This window comes from Spermophilus citellus (genome assembly GCF_964194105.1).
Source record: "Spermophilus citellus genome assembly, chromosome: 13".
Lineage (NCBI taxonomy): Eukaryota > Metazoa > Chordata > Mammalia > Rodentia > Sciuridae > Spermophilus > Spermophilus citellus.
In genome coordinates this window covers 42163909-42179839 of record NC_138193.1, presented here as the reverse complement: position 1 = coordinate 42179839, position 15931 = coordinate 42163909, and the positions used below count along the sequence as shown (strand labels likewise).

At 36.1% G+C, this 15931-nt stretch overlaps 1 protein-coding gene across 1 annotated transcript in view; it reads left to right on the top strand.

Moving 5' to 3' along the window:
* The window catches only part of DNAH6 (dynein axonemal heavy chain 6), a gene marked incomplete at both ends in the record, with an annotated part of 280659 nt that overhangs the window by 116636 nt on the left and 148092 nt on the right, over nucleotides 1–15931 (top strand). Inside the window, 2 exons of the mRNA XM_081264582.1 lie at nucleotides 7527–7691; nucleotides 7804–7917. Coding sequence (XP_081120708.1) covers nucleotides 7527–7691; nucleotides 7804–7917 — 279 coding nt within the window. The remainder of the gene's footprint in view (nucleotides 1–7526; nucleotides 7692–7803; nucleotides 7918–15931) is intronic.

Genomic DNA, 15931 nt, shown 5'->3' with positions numbered 1-15931 from the left:
GAAAGTTCATCGCCTGGTGGTCATTCCTCAAAAAAAGAAAAAACCAACAAATAAATGAGCTCACACTTCATCTCAAAGCCCTAGAAAAGGAAGAACAAAACAACAGCAAATGTAGCAGAAGGCTAGAAATAATTAAAATTAGAGCGGAAATCAATGAAATTGAAACAAAAGAAACTATTGAAAAAATTAACAAAACTAAAAGTTGGTTCTTCGAAGAAATAAATAAGATCGACAGACCTTTAGCCATGCTAACGAAGAGAAAAAGAGAGAGAACTCAAATTACTAACATACGGGATGAAAAAGGCAATATCACAACAGATGCTACAGAAATACAGAAGACAATTACAAATTATTTTGAAAACATATATTCCAACAAAATAGAAGATAGTGAAGACATCGATAAATTTCTTAAGTCATATGATTTGCCCAGACTGAGTCAGGAGGATACACACAATTTGAACAGACCAATATCAATGGATGAAATTGAAGAAGCCATCAAAAGACTACCAACCAAGAAAAGCCCAGGACCGGATGGGTATACAGCGGAGTTTTACAAAACCTTTAAAGAAGAATTAAAACCAATACTTTTCAAGTTATTTCAGGAAATAGAAAAAGAGGGAGCTCTTCCAAATTCATTCTATGAGGCCAACATCACCCTGATTCCGAAACCAGACAAAGACACCTCAAAGAAAGAAAACTACATACCAATATCTCTAATGAACCTAGATGCAAAAATCCTCAATAAAATTCTGGCAAATCGAATACAAAAACACATCAAAAAAATTGTGCACCATGACCAAGTAGGATTCATCCCTGGGATGCAAGGATGGTTCAACATACAGAAATCAATAAATGTTATTCACCACATCAATAGACTTAAAGATAAGAACCATATGATCATCTCGATAGATGCAGAGAAAGCATTTGACAAAGTACAGCATCCCTTTATGTTCAAAACATTAGAAAAATTAGGGATAACAGGAACTTACCTTGACATTGTAAAAGCTATCTATGCTAAGCCTCAGGCTAGCATCACTCTGAATGGACAAAAGTTGAAGGCATTCCCTCTAAAATCCGGAACAAGACAGGGATGCCCTCTATCTCCACTCCTATTCAATATAGTTCTCGAAACACTGGCCAGAGCAATTAGACAGACGAAAGAAATTAAAGGCATAAAAATTGGAAAAGAAGAACTTAAATTATCACTATTTGCAGATGACATGATTCTATACCTATAAGACCCAAAAGGGTCTACAAAGAAAATACTAGAACTAATAAATGAATTCAGCAAAGTGGCAGGATATAAAATCAACACGCATAAATCAAAGGCATTTCTGTATATCAGCGACAAAACTTCTGAAACGGAAATGAGGAAAAACACTCCATTCACGATATCCTCAAAAAAAATAAAATACTTGGGAATTAACCTAACAAAAAAGGTGAAAGATTTATATAATGAAAACTACAAAACCCTAAAGAGAGAAGTTGATGAAGATCTTAGAAGATGGAAAAACATACCCTGTTCATGGATAGGCAGAACTAACATTATCAAAATGGCGATATTACCAAAAGTTCTCTATAGGTTTAATGCAATGCCAATCAAAATCCCAATGGCATATCTTGTAGAAATAGACAAAGCAATCATGAAATTCATATGGAAAAATAAACGACCCAGAATAGCAAAAGCAATTCTAAACAGGAAGTGTGAATCAGGCGGTATAGCGATACCAGATTTCAAACTATATTACAAAGCAATAGTAACAAAAACAGCATGGTACTGGTACCAAAACAGGCAGGTGGACCAATGGTTTAGAATAGAAGACACAGAGACTGATCCACAAAGTTACAACTATCTTATATTTGATAAAGGGGCTAAAAGCATGCAATGGAGGAAGGATAGCATCTTCAACAAATGGTGTTGGGAAAACTGGAAATCCATATGCAACAAAATGAAACTGAACCCCTTTCTCTCGCCATGCACAAAAGTTAACTCAAAATGGATCAAGGAACTTGATATCAAACCAGAGTCTCTGCGTCTGATAGAAGAAAAAGTTGGATCCGGTCTACAGATTGTGGGGTCGGGCTCCAAATTCCTTAATAGGACACCCATAGCACAAGAGTTAACAAACAACAAGAATCAACAAATGGGACTTAATTAAACTTAAAAGTTTTTTCTCAGCAAGAGAAACAATAAGAGAGGTAAACAGGGAGCCTACATCCTGGGAACAAATCTTTACTCCTCACACTTCAGATAGAGCCCTAATATCCAGAGTATACAAAGAACTCAAAAAATTAGACAATAAGATAACAAATTACCCAATCAACAAATGGGCCGAGGACCTGAACAGACACTTCTCAGAGGAGGATATACAATCAATAAATAAGTACATGAAAAAATGCTCACCATCTCTAGCAGTCAGAGAAATGCAAATCAAAACCACCCTAAGATACCATTTCACTCCAGTAAGATTGGCAGCCACTATGAAGTCAAACAACAACAAGTGCTGGAGAGGTTGTGGAGAAAAGGGTACACTTTTACATTGCTGGTGGGACTGCAAATTGGTGCGGCCAATTTGGAAAGCAGTTTGGAGATTCCTGGGAAAGATGGGAATGGAACCACCATTTGACCCTGCTATTGCCCTTCTTAGACTATTCCCTGAAGACCTTAAAAGAGCATGCTACAGGGATACTGCCACATCAATGTTCATAGCAGCACAATTCACAATTGCTAGACTGTGGAACCAACCCAGATGCCCCTCAGTAGATGAATGGATAAAAAAAATGTGGCATCTATACACAATGGAGTACTATGCAGCAATAAAAAATGACAAAATCATAGAATTTGCCGGGAAATGGATGGCACTAGAGCAGATTATGCTTAGTGAAGCTAGCCAATCCCTAAAAAACAAATACCAAATGTCTTCTTTGATATAATGAGAGCAACTATGAACAGAGCAGGGAGGAAGAGCAGGAAGAAAAGATTAACATTAAACAGAGACATGAGATGGGAGGGAAAGGGTGAGAAAAGGGAAAATGCATGGAAATGAAGGGAGACCCTCATTGCTATACAAAATTACATACAAGAGGTTGTGAGGGGAATGGGAAAATAAACGAGAGAAATGAATTACAGTAGATGGGGTAGAGAGAGAAGTTGGGAGGGGAGGGGAGGGGGGATAGTAGGGGATAGGAAAGGTAGCAGAATACAACAATTACCAATAGGGCATTATGTAAAATTGTGGATGTGTAACCGATGTGACTCTGCAATCTGCATTTGGGGTAAAATTGGGGGTTCATAACGCACTTCAGTCTAATGTATGAAGTATGATATGTCAAGAGCTTTGTAATGTTGTGAACAACCAATTAAAAAAGAAAATTAGCAATCCACATGTGAGGCCCTGGGTTTGATCCTCAGCACCACATAAAATAAATAAATAAAATAAAGGTATTGTGTCCAATTACAACCATATATATATATATATATATATATATATATATATATATATATATATATGAAAAATGTGATCAATGTGAACTTATTCTGAGAATGCAGGACTGATTGAATATTAAAAAATCCTTCATATTAATATTCTGAAAAAGATGTATCTTGTGATTTGAAAATGTTCCCTATTCAGTTGAATATTGTTTTTATCAATTCATGGTTTTAACAATCTTAGCAAACTAGAAATAAAATGAAACTTCTTTAAGATAAAAAAAGAAAAATAAAAAATAAAAAAAATAAAAATCATGCATCACTTGGAGAATGAACAGTAGATTACTGAATGATCAATGGGTTATAGAAGACATCAAGGAGGAAATTAAAAAATTCTTAGAGATAAATGAAAACACTGACACAACATATCGGAATCTATGGGACACATTGAAAGCAGTTCTAAGAGAAAAATTCATTGCTTGGAGTTCATTCCTTAAAAAAAGAAAAAACCAACAAATAAATGATCTCATACTTCATCTCAAAATCCTAGAAAAAGAAGAGCAAAACAACAGCAAAAGAAGTAGAAGGCAAGAAATAATTAAAATCAGAGCTGAAATTAATGCAATGGAAACAAAAGAAACAATTGAAAAAATTGACAAAACTAAAAGTTGGTTCTTTGAAAAAATAAATAAAATTGACAGACCCTTAGCCATGCTAACGAAGAGAAGAAAAGAGATAACTCAAATTACTAGCATACGGGATGAAAAAGGCAACATCACAACAGACACTTCAGAAATACAGAAGATAATCAGAAATTATTTTGAATCCTTATACTCCAATAAAATAGAAGATAGTGAAGGCATCGATAAATTTCTTAAGTCATATGATCTGCCCAGATTGAGTCAGGAGGATATAGACAACCTAAACAGACCAATATCAATTGAGGAAATAGAAGAAACCATCAAAAGACTACCAACTAAGAAAAGCCCACGACCGGATGGGTATACGGCACAGTTTTACAAAACCTTTAAAGAGGAACTAATACCAATACTTTTCAAGCTATTTTAGGAAATAGAAAAAGAGGGAGAACTTCCAAATTCATTCTACGAGGCCAACATCACCCTGATTCCTAAACCAGACAAAGACACTTCAAAGAAAGAAAACTACAGACCAATATCTCTAATGAACCTAGATGCAAAAATCCTCAATAAAATTCTGGTGAATCGGATTAAAAAACATATCAAAAAAATTGTGCACCATGATCAAGTAGGATTCATCCCTGGGATGCAAGGCTGGTTCAATATACGGAAATCAATAAATGTTATTCACCACATCAATAGACTTAAATTAAGAACCATATGATCATCTCGATACATGCAGAAAAAGCATTCGAGAAAGTACAGCATCCCTTTATGTTCAAAACTCTAGAAAAACTAGGGATAACAGGAACATACTTCAACATTGTAAAAGCAATCTATGCTAAGCCTCAGGCTAGCATCATTCTGAATGGAGGAAAATTGAAGGCATTCCCTCTAAAATCTGGAACAGGGATGCCCTCTCTCACCACTTCTGTTCAACATAGTTCTCGAAACACTGGCCAGAGCAATTAGACAGATGAAAGAAATTAAAGGCATAAAAATCGGAAAAGAAGAACTTAAATTATCACTATTTGCGGATGATATGATCCTATACCTAGAAGACCCAAAAGGGTCTACAAAGAAACTATTAGAGCTAATAAATGAATTTAGCAAAGTGGCAGGATATAAAATCAACACGCATAAATCAAAGGCATTCCTGTATATCAGAGACAAAACTTTTGAAATGGAAGTGAGGAAAAACACTCCATTCACAATATCCTCAAAAAAACTAAAATACTTGGGAATCAACCTAACAAAAGAGGTGAAAGAATTATACAATGAAAACTGCAGAACCCTAAAGAAAGAAATAGAAGAAGATCTTAGAAGATGGAAAAATATACCCTGTTCATGGATAGGCAGAACTAACATCATCAAAATGGCGATATTACCAAAAGTTCTCTATAGGTTTAATGCAATGCCAATCAAAATCCCAATGGCATTTCTTGTAGAAATATAGAAAGCAATCATGAAATTCATATGGAAAAATAAAAGACCCAGAATAGCAAAAACAATACTAAGCAGGAAGTGTGAATCAGGCGGTATAGCGATACCAGACTTCAAACTATACTACAGAGCAATAGTAACAAAAACAGCATGGTACTGGTACCAAAACAGGCAGGTGGACCAATGGTACAGAATAGAGGACACAGAAATCAATCCACAAAACTACAACTATCTTATATTTGATAAAGGGGCTAAAAGCATGCAATGGAGGAAGGATAGCATCTTCAACAAATGGTGCTGGGAAAACTGGAAATCCATATGCATCAAAATGAAACTGAATCCCTTTCTCTCGCCATGCACAAAGGTTAACTCAAAATGGATCAAGGAGCTTGATATCAAATCAGAGACACGGCGTCTGATAGAAGAAAAAGTTGGCTACGATCTGCATACTGTGGGGTCGGGCTCCAAATTCCTCAATAGGCCCCATAGCACAAGAGTTAATAACTAGAATCAACAAATTGGACTTACTCAAACTAAAAAGTTTTTTCTCAGCAAAAGAAACAATAAGAGAGGTAAATAGGGAGCCTACATCCTGGGAACAATTTTTTACTCCTCACACTTCAGAGAGAGCCCTAATATCCAGAGTATACAAAGAACTCAAAAAATTAGACAATAAGATAACAAATAACCCAATCAACAAATGGGCCAAGGACCTGAACAGACACTTCTCAGAGGAGGACATACAATCAATCAACAAGTACATGAAAAAATGCTCAACATCGCTAGCAGTCAGAGAAATGCAAATCAAAACCACCCTAAGATACCATCTCACTCCAGTAAGATTGGCAGCCATTAGGAAGTCAAACAACAAGTGCTATCGAGGATGTGGGGAAAAGGGTACACTTGTTCATTGTTGGTGGGACTGCAAATTGGTGCAGCCAATTTGGAAAGCAGTATGGAGATTTCTTGGAAAGCTGGGAATGGAACCACCATTTGACTCAGCTATTCCCCTTCTTGGTCTATTCCCTAAAGACCTAAAAAGAGCATGCTACAAGGACACTGCTACATCGATGTTCATAGCAGCACAATTCACAATAGCAAGACTGTGGAACCAACCTAGATGCCCTTCAATAGATGAATGGATTAAAAAATGTGGCATTTATACACAATGGAGTATTACTCTGCATTAAAAAATGACAGAATCATAGAATTCGGAGGGAAATGGATGGCATTTGAGCAGATTATGCTAAGTGAAGCCAGCCAATCCCTAAAAAACAAATGCCAAATGTCTTCTTTGATATAAGGAGAGTAACTAAGAACAGAGTAGGGACAAAGAGCATGAGAAGAAGATTAACATTAAACAGGGATGAGAGGTGGGAGGGAAAGCGAGAGAGAAGGGAAATTGCATGGAAATGGAAGGAGACCCTCAGGGTTATACAAAATTACATACAAGAGGAAGTGAGGGGAAATGGAAAAATAATACAAGGGGGAGAAATGAATTACAGTAGAGGGGGTAGAGAGAGAAGAGGGGAGGGGAGGGGAGGGAGGGGGGATAGTAGAGGATAGGAAAGGCAGCAGAATACAACAGACACTAGTATGGCAATATGTAAATCAATGGAAGTGTAACTGATGTGATTCTGCAATCTGTATTTGGGGTAAAAATGGGAGTTCATAACCCACTTGAATCAAAGTGTGAAATATGATATGTCAAGAACTATGTAATGTTTTGAACAACCAACAATTTTTAAAAAAGTAAAAAAATGGAAATAATTGAAGAAATTTATGTAGCACGTATATATTCCTCTTATAAAGAGTTGTCTCTAAGAGTAAACAGTAAAATAGTGCAGTATTTATATGTTGGAGGAGGGTGATGGGATGGCAATAGAAAATTCTAGTATTTGTGTTCAGCTTTCAATATTTATATAACTTAGGTATCTGTTATAGAAATAAAGAAGATGTGTGTAGCTTACAAGTCCTACCTGAACCATTATATCATTGCTCTGATTACCTTCTAGGTTGGCTTGGGAAAAGGCCTCAAGGCTCGAGGCAACGTGGAGGAATGGCTTGGTAAGGTGGAAGAGGCCATGTTCACATCTCTGCGGCGCCTGAGCAAAGCTGCCATTGCTGACTATCAGGGGAAACCAAGGACACAATGGGTGGTGGCAGGCCACCCTTCTCAAGTAACACAAGCAAACTGGTTAAATTTCCATTTCTGGATTCTTCTTTGGTGAGATACATCAAAATTAATGAGGATGTTTGTTTTTGTTTTCTTTCTCTGCCCCCACCCCTCAGGTTATCCTGACAATTTCTCAAATTATGTGGTGCCGTGATTTGACTGAATGTCTGGAAACAGAAGACAGCAATCACATAGAGGCCCTAGAAGCTTTTGAAACAGTAAATTTCGAGGTGAGATTTTTAACAGAGTGACATGGAATATATTCACATGAGGTACAGTTTAAGTGGTTTTTATTTGAATGGTTAGTATACATTTGTTTTATTTCAGCAATTCTAATGCTCTGACACAACTTTTCAAAGCTTTGAGATTCTTACTAAAATCGTGCATGTTCAACTATTCTTAGGGACATTACCTTTATGTTTGTTTAGTATTCATATGAGTACTTAAAAAATAGAAGAAAAACAGTTCAAGAGGAAAACATCAGTTCTCATGATTTGCAGCTTTTAAGGAATAACTGTGCTTAGAAGGTCTATCTTCTTTAAAACTTTTTAAGTACACAATACAATATTGTTAACAATAGCATAATGCTGTATAATGGATCCCTAGAACCTAGTCATCTTGCATAACTGAAACTTTATAAAGCAACTTCCTATTTTTCCATTTCCCCATCCCTTGGCAACCACAGTTGTACTCTATTTCTATGGGTCTGCCTAATTATTCATTATTTTTCTCTCTGTGACTGGCTCATTTCACTTAGCTTAATGTCTTTTAGATTCATCCAAATTATTGCATATGATTTCCTTCTTTTTAAGGCTGAATGATATTCTGTTGTATATTTATGCCACATTTCCTTTATCTATTCATCAGTTACTGGACTTTTAGATTGTTTCTATATCTCGGCTATTGTGAACATTGATGCTATTAACATAGAACTAAGATACCTCCTCAAGATCCTGATTTCAGTTCTTTTTTATATGTGTCCAGAAGCGGGATTGCTGAGCCATATAGTAATTCTATTTTAAATTTCTTTGGAAAACTTCTATGTTATTTTCCACAGTGGCTGCATCATTCCTGTGTTCTCTTATCTATACATTCTTGCCAACACTTGTTGTCTTTTCATTTTATTTTTATTTTTTAAATATTTATTTATTTATTTATTTATTAGTTTTCGGTGGACACAACATCCTTATTTTATTTTTATGTGGTGCTGAGGATCGAACCCAGTGCCCCGTGCATGCCAGGCAAGCACACTACTGCTTGAGCCACATCCCCAGCCCCTCCTTTTATTTTTGATAGTAGTCATCCTACAGTTTTGAAGTAATATTACATGTTGCTTTTGATTGTCATTTTCCTGAGGATTAGTGATGATATTGAGCTTTTTTAAAAATTTGTTCTAATTAGTTATACATGATAGTAGACTACATTTTGATACATCATACATAGATGCAGAATAACTTCTCATTCTTCTAGTTGTATATGATGTAGAGATATACTGGTCACATAATCATATATGCACATAGCACACTCATACATTGCTGGTGGGATTGTGAATTAGTGCAACCAATCTGGAAAGCAGTATAGAGATTCCTTAGTAATTTGGAATGGAACCACCATTTGACCCATCTATACCCAAAGGTCTTAAAAACAGTATACTACAGTGACACATCCATATCAATGTTTATAGCAGCACAACTCACAATAGCTAAACTGTGGAACCAACCTAGATGCCCTTCAATAGATGAATGTTTTAGTTTTACTTGCAGAGGTAGTTTATTATAAGCAAAACAGATGGTTGGCTCTTGATTACACCTGCATATACTATCATCAGGAAAATATTTTTGGTCCAGTTAATCTTGCATAGGCCTAAAGTAGCTGTGGTTCAATCACTCAGCAAATAGAGTGGGTCAACATGGTGGGTAATTTCACCAATACTGCTGATGAGACACAGGAGCAAGCTGCTCCTATGTGACTTTCACAGTCCTGGACACTGAAAGGTGCCCTTGAATTACCATTTGTAGGATGGTAATTGAGAAGAGAGTTCCAAGGGCTATTGCCCTTTTCTTCAATGTCCATCTGCACACCTAGAAAGGACGGTGGATTTTGCCTTAACCAAACAAACGTTTCTTTTTTTGCCATTATACATGAGCTCTCTTATTAGTATTATTTTGCATTACAATTCTTAATACACCTTTATACCACAATTTATCATATCTCTGTATATAAGATATGTTAACACAAATTCACATCTTCATACATATATTTTGTATAATGATAAGGGTCTCCTTCCACCATCCATGCTATTCCCCTTCTCCTTCCTTTTCCCTCCCACCCCTCTTCCCTATCTAGAGGTAATCTTCCTCCCTTGCTCTCCATCCCCACCTCATTTTGAGTCATCCCTCTTATATCAGAGAAGACATTTGTTTTTTGGGGATTGGCTAACTTCACTTAGCATAATCTGCTCTAATGCCATCCATTTCCCTGCAAATGCCATGATCTTATTCTTTTTTAGTGCTGAGTAATATTCCATTGTGTATAAATGCCACATTTTTTTTATCCATTCATCCATTGAAGGACATCTAGGTTGGCTCCACAGTTTAGCTATTGTGAATTGTGCTGCTATAAACATTGATGTGGCTGTGTCCCTGTAGTATGCTGTTTTTAGGTCCTTTGGATAGAGTCCAAGAAGAGGAATAGCTGGGTCAAATTGTGGTTCCATTCCCAGCTTTCCAAGGAATCTCCATACTGCTTTCCAAATTGGCTGTACCAATTTGCAGTCCCACCATCAGTGTATGAGTGTACCTTTTTCACTGCATCCTCACCAGCACTTGTTGGTGTTTGTCTTCATAATGGCTGCCATTCTTACTGGAGTGAAAATGGCATCTTAGAGTAGTTTTAATTTGCATTTCTCTGATTGCTAGAGATGATGAGCATTTTTTTTTGGTATATTTGTTGATTGATTGTGTATCCTCTTCTGAGAAGTGTCTGTTCAGGTCCTTGGCTCATTTATTGATTGGATTATTTGTTTGTTTTGTGTGTGTGTGTGTGTGTGCTTATCTTGTTGAGTTCTTTATATACCCTAGAGATTAGAGCTCTACCTGATGTGTGAAGGGTAAAAATTTGTTCCCAGGATGTAGGCTCCCTATTCACCTCACAGATTATTTTTTTGCTGAGAAAAAACTTTTTAGTTTGAATCCATCCCATTTGTTGATTCTTGGTTTTAATTCTTGTGCTATAGGAGTCTTATTAACGAAGTTGGGGCCTAATCCCACGTGATGGAGATTAGGACCTATTTTTTCTTCTATTAGACACAGGGTCTCTGGTTTAATTCCTAGATCCTTGATCCATTTTGAGTTAACTTTTGTGCATGGTGAGAGATAGGGATTCAAATTCATTTTGTTGCATCTGGATTTCCAGTTTTCCCAGCAACATTTGTTGAAGATGCTATCCTTTCTCCAGTGCATGCTTTTGGCACCTTTGTCTGATATAAGGTAGTTGTAATTTTGTGGGTTAGTCCTGTGTCCTCTATACTGTAACAATTGGTCTACCAGCCTGTTTTGGTGCCACTACCATGCTGTTTTTGTTCCTATTGCTCTGTAGTATAGTTTAAGGTCTGGTATAGTGATGACACCTGCTTCACTCTTCCTACTTAGAATTGCTTTAACTATTCTGGGGCTCTTATTTTTCCAGATAAATGTCATGATTGCTTTTTCTGTTTCTATGAATAATGCCATTGGGATTTTGATTGGAATTGCATTGAACCTGTATAGTGCTTTTGGTAGTATGGTTATTTAATAATATTAATTCTGCCTATCCATGAGCAAGGTAGATCTTTCCATTTTCTAGGGTCTTCTTCTATTTCTCTCTTTAGGGTTCTATAGTTTTCATTGTATAGATCTTTCATCTCTCTTGTTAAGTTGATTCCCAAGTATTTTTTTTCTGAGGATACTGTGAATGGGGTAGTTTTCGTCATTTCCTTTTCAGAGAATTTGTCACTGATATACAGAAATGCCTTTAATTTATGGGTGTTGATTTTATATCCTGCCACTTTGCTGAATTCATTTACTACTTCTAGAAGTTTCTTGGTAGAGTTTTTTGGGTCTTCTAGGTCTAGAATCATATCATCAGCAAATAGTGCTAGTTTAAATTCTTCTTTTCCTATAGTTTATTCCTTTAATTTCTTTCATTTTGTCTAATTGCTCTGGCCAGTGCTTAAAATACTATATTGAATAGAAGTGGTGATAGGGGGCATCCCTGTCTTGTTCCAGATTTTAGAGGGAATGCCTTCAGTTTTTCTCCATTTAGAATGATGCTGCCCTGAGGCTTAGCATAGATAGCTTTTACCATGTTGAGGTGAGTTCTTGTTATCCCTAGTTTTTCTAGTGTTTTGAACATAAAGGGATGCTGTATTTTGTCAAATGCTTTTTCTGTGTCTATCGAGATGATGATCATATGGTTCTTATCTTTAAGTATTTTGATATGATGAATTACATTTATTGATTTCCATGTGTTGAACCAACCTTGAATCTCGGGGATGAATCCCACTTAATCATGGTGCACGATCTTTTTGATATGTTTTTGTATCCAATTTGCCAGAATTTTATTGAGGATTTTTGCATCTATATTCATTAGAGAAATTGGTCTGAAGTTTTATTTCTTTGAGGTGTCTTTGTCTGGTTTTGGAATCAGGGTGATATTGGCCTCATAGAATGAATTTGGAAGTACTCCCTCTTTTTCTATCTCCTGAAATAGATTGTCGAATATTGGTATTAGTTCTTCTTTAAAGGTCTTGTGAAACTCAGCTGTATATCCATCTGGTCCTGGGCTTTTCTTGGTTGGTAGTCTTTTGATGGCTTCTTCTATTTCCTCACTTGATATTGGTCTGTTTAAGTTGTGTATATCTTCCTGACCCAATCTGGGCAGAGCATATGAATTTATCGATGGCTTCACTATCTTCTATTTTATTAGAGTATAAGGTTTCAAAATAATTTCTAATTATCTTCTGTATTTCTGTCGTGTCTGTTGTGATATTGCCTTTTTCATTCCATATGCTAGTAATTTGGGTTCTCTCTCTTCTCTTCATTAGCATGGCTAAGGGTCTGTCAATCTTATTTATTTTTTCAAAGAACCAACTTTTAGTTTTGTCAATTTTTTCAATTGTTTCTTTTGTTTCAATTTCATTGATTTCAGCTCTAGTTTTAATTATTTCTTGCCTTCTGTATTTGCTGCTGATTTGTTCTTCTTTTTCTAGGGCTTTGAGATGTAGTGTAAGGTCATTTATTTGTTGGCTTTTTCTTCTTTTAAGGAAAGAACTCCATGCAATGAGTTTTCCTCTTACTACTGCTTTCATAGTGTCCCAGAGATTTCAATATGTTGTGTCTGTGTTTTCATTTACCTCTAAGAATTTTTTAATTTCCTCCTTGATGTCTTCTGTAACCCTTTGTTCAATCAGTAGCATATTGTTCATTCTTCATGTGATGTAGGAATTTTTCTTCCTTTCTATCGTTGATTTCCAATTTCATTCCATTATGATCAGATAAAATGCATGGTAGTATCTCTACTCCTTGATATTTGCTAAGAGTTGCCCTGTTGCATAATATATGGTCTATTTTAAGAAGGATCCATGCGCTGCTGAGAAAAAAAGTGTATCTGCTTGATGTTAGTTGATATATTCTATATAAGTCGATTAAGTAAGTTATTAATTGTGTTATTGAGCTCTGTAGTTTCTTTATTCAACTTTTGTTTGGAAGGTCTGTCCAGTGGTGAGAGAGGGGTGTTAAAATCACTCATGATTATTGTGTTGTGGTCTATTTGACTCTTGAACTTGAGAAGAGTTTGTTTGATGAACATAGCTGCACCATTGTTTGGGGCATATATATTAATGATTGTTATGTCTTGGTGGTGTATGGTTCCCTTGAGCAGTATGTAGTGTCCTTCTTTATCCCTTTTGATTAACTTTGGATTGAAGTCTATTTTATTTGATATGAGTATGGACACCCCTGCTTACTTCCAAGGTCCATGTGAGTGGGCCTTTCACCTTTTACCTTTCACCCTCAGTCCCTGTATGTCTTTTCCTATCAGATGAGTCTCCTATAGGCAGCATATTGTTGGATCAATTTTTTTCATCTAGTCTATTAGCCTATGTCTTTTGATTGGTGAGTTTAAGCCATTAACATTTAGGGTCACTATTGAGATATGGTTTGTATTTCCAGCCATATTTGTTTATTTTTGTTATTTAAATTGATTTGTTTTTCCTCTTTGATTAGTTTTTCCCACTGTTGGTTTTCATTGTTATTTTTCATTTCCTCTTCATGTAATGTTTTGCCAAGGATGTTTTGAAGCACCAGTTTTCTAGATGAAAATTCTTTTTAACTTTTGTTTATCATGAAAGGTTTTTATTTCATCTTCAAACCTGAAGCTTAATTTTGCTGGATACAAGATTCTTGGTTGGAACACATTATCTTTCAGCATTTGAAATATGTTGTTCCAGGATCTTCTAGCTTTCAGATCTGTGTTGAAAGATCAGCTGTTAACCTCATAGGTTTACCCCTAAATGTAATCTGCTTACTTTCTCTTGTGGCTTTTAAAATTCTCTCCTTGTTCTGTATGTTGGACATTTTCATTATAATGTGTCTTGGTGTGGGTCTCTGGTGGTTTTGTACATTCGGCATCCTGTAGGCTTCTAGGATTTGGATTTCCGTTTCATTCTTCATGTCTAGAAAGTTTTCTAAAATTATTTCATTGAATAGATTGCTCATTCCTTTGGTTTAGACCTCTATACCTTCCTCTATCCCAATAACTCTTAAATTTGGTCTTTTTATGCTATCCCATATTTCTTGGATGTTCTGCTCATGATTTCTTATCTGTCTCTTTGTGCTGTCTACACTCTTTTTGAGATGATATACTTTGTCTTCGTTGACTGATGTTCTGTCTTCTAAGTGTTCTACTCTTCTGGTGACACTCTCATTTGAGATTTTAATTTGGTTTATTATTTCCTTCATTTCTAGGATTTCTGTTTGTTTTTTTTTGTATAACCTCTATCTCCCTGTAGAGTTGATCTTTTGCTTCTTGGACTTGTTTATGTAATTCATTGTCAAAGTGACCTTTCTTTGTCTGATTTTGCTGTCTAATGTCTTCCTTGAGACTCCAGATCATCTGAACCATGTATATCCTGAAATCTTTATCTGACATTCTTTCTTCTGTAGATGTTACCTCCTCTAATGTTGAATTGCCCTGCATTGTTTGTGGTCCTTTCTTTCCTTGTCTTTTCATGTTGCTCACATTTCTTTCCAGCTCTGTGTAACTTTTGTGTTATTGTTTTTTCCCCTAAAGATTTGTATTGCTCTCATATAGTTCTCATATAGTTCCTCTCCTTTGTGATGGGAGACAATGTAACCAGTTCCCAATATCAACTATACATCATCTATGAGTTAGTTTCTGTTATTAATACATTTATAGTCAGTCTCTATGTTTAGAGATGTTGGATTCAATTATAATTTAAAATATATTCATTAGTTTCATAAAAGGCATAGTTTCTGTTGGTGTATAGAGAACTGAGGGTCAGGCGTAGGACGTTATGTTAAGCGGGAAAGATGAGAGAGTATGGGGTTAATATATGTTAGCTACTTTGGAGGAGAACTCTAATGAAGGAAGTTATTAGCAGGAGAATAGACAGGAGATATTTTATAGTAGTTAAGTACATGGGAGGACAATAAAAGCATAGAAACAAACACCTATTTGCATTTAGTAAATTATACGTAATAGAAATAGTAACACTTGGGAGGTTGAGAGAGGAAGAGAATGAGGAAGAAAAGTAAAAAGAAAAGAAGAAGAAAAGTGGAGGAAAGAGATAGAGAGAAAGGAATTAATAAAAGAGGAAAATAGAGAAGAAAAAGATAAAAAGAAAAAAGGAAAGAAGGAAAGAGTGGGTAAAAATGCACTGTTAGAATTCTGTTTTCTTCTCTTCCAGTAGGTTGGCATTGTGCACTCCACTAGGGTCTCTGCCCTCAGGGTGGTGGAAGCAATCTGTGTGAAGCAGCTCTCTCTCACCTGCCTCTCCAATCCTGGTCTCTTTGGGTTGCTTCCAATCTCTATCCCCCTCCCCTCTCCTGCCCACCAGGCCCCAATTGATGGGTCTCTTGTCTGAAGCCCTGGGTTCACTCTGGGTGGGTGGCACCCTGGCCGCCCCGCGCTTCTGATCAACTGAGTGCTATCTCTGTGTTGGGTAGTTACCAAGTCATCACAGCT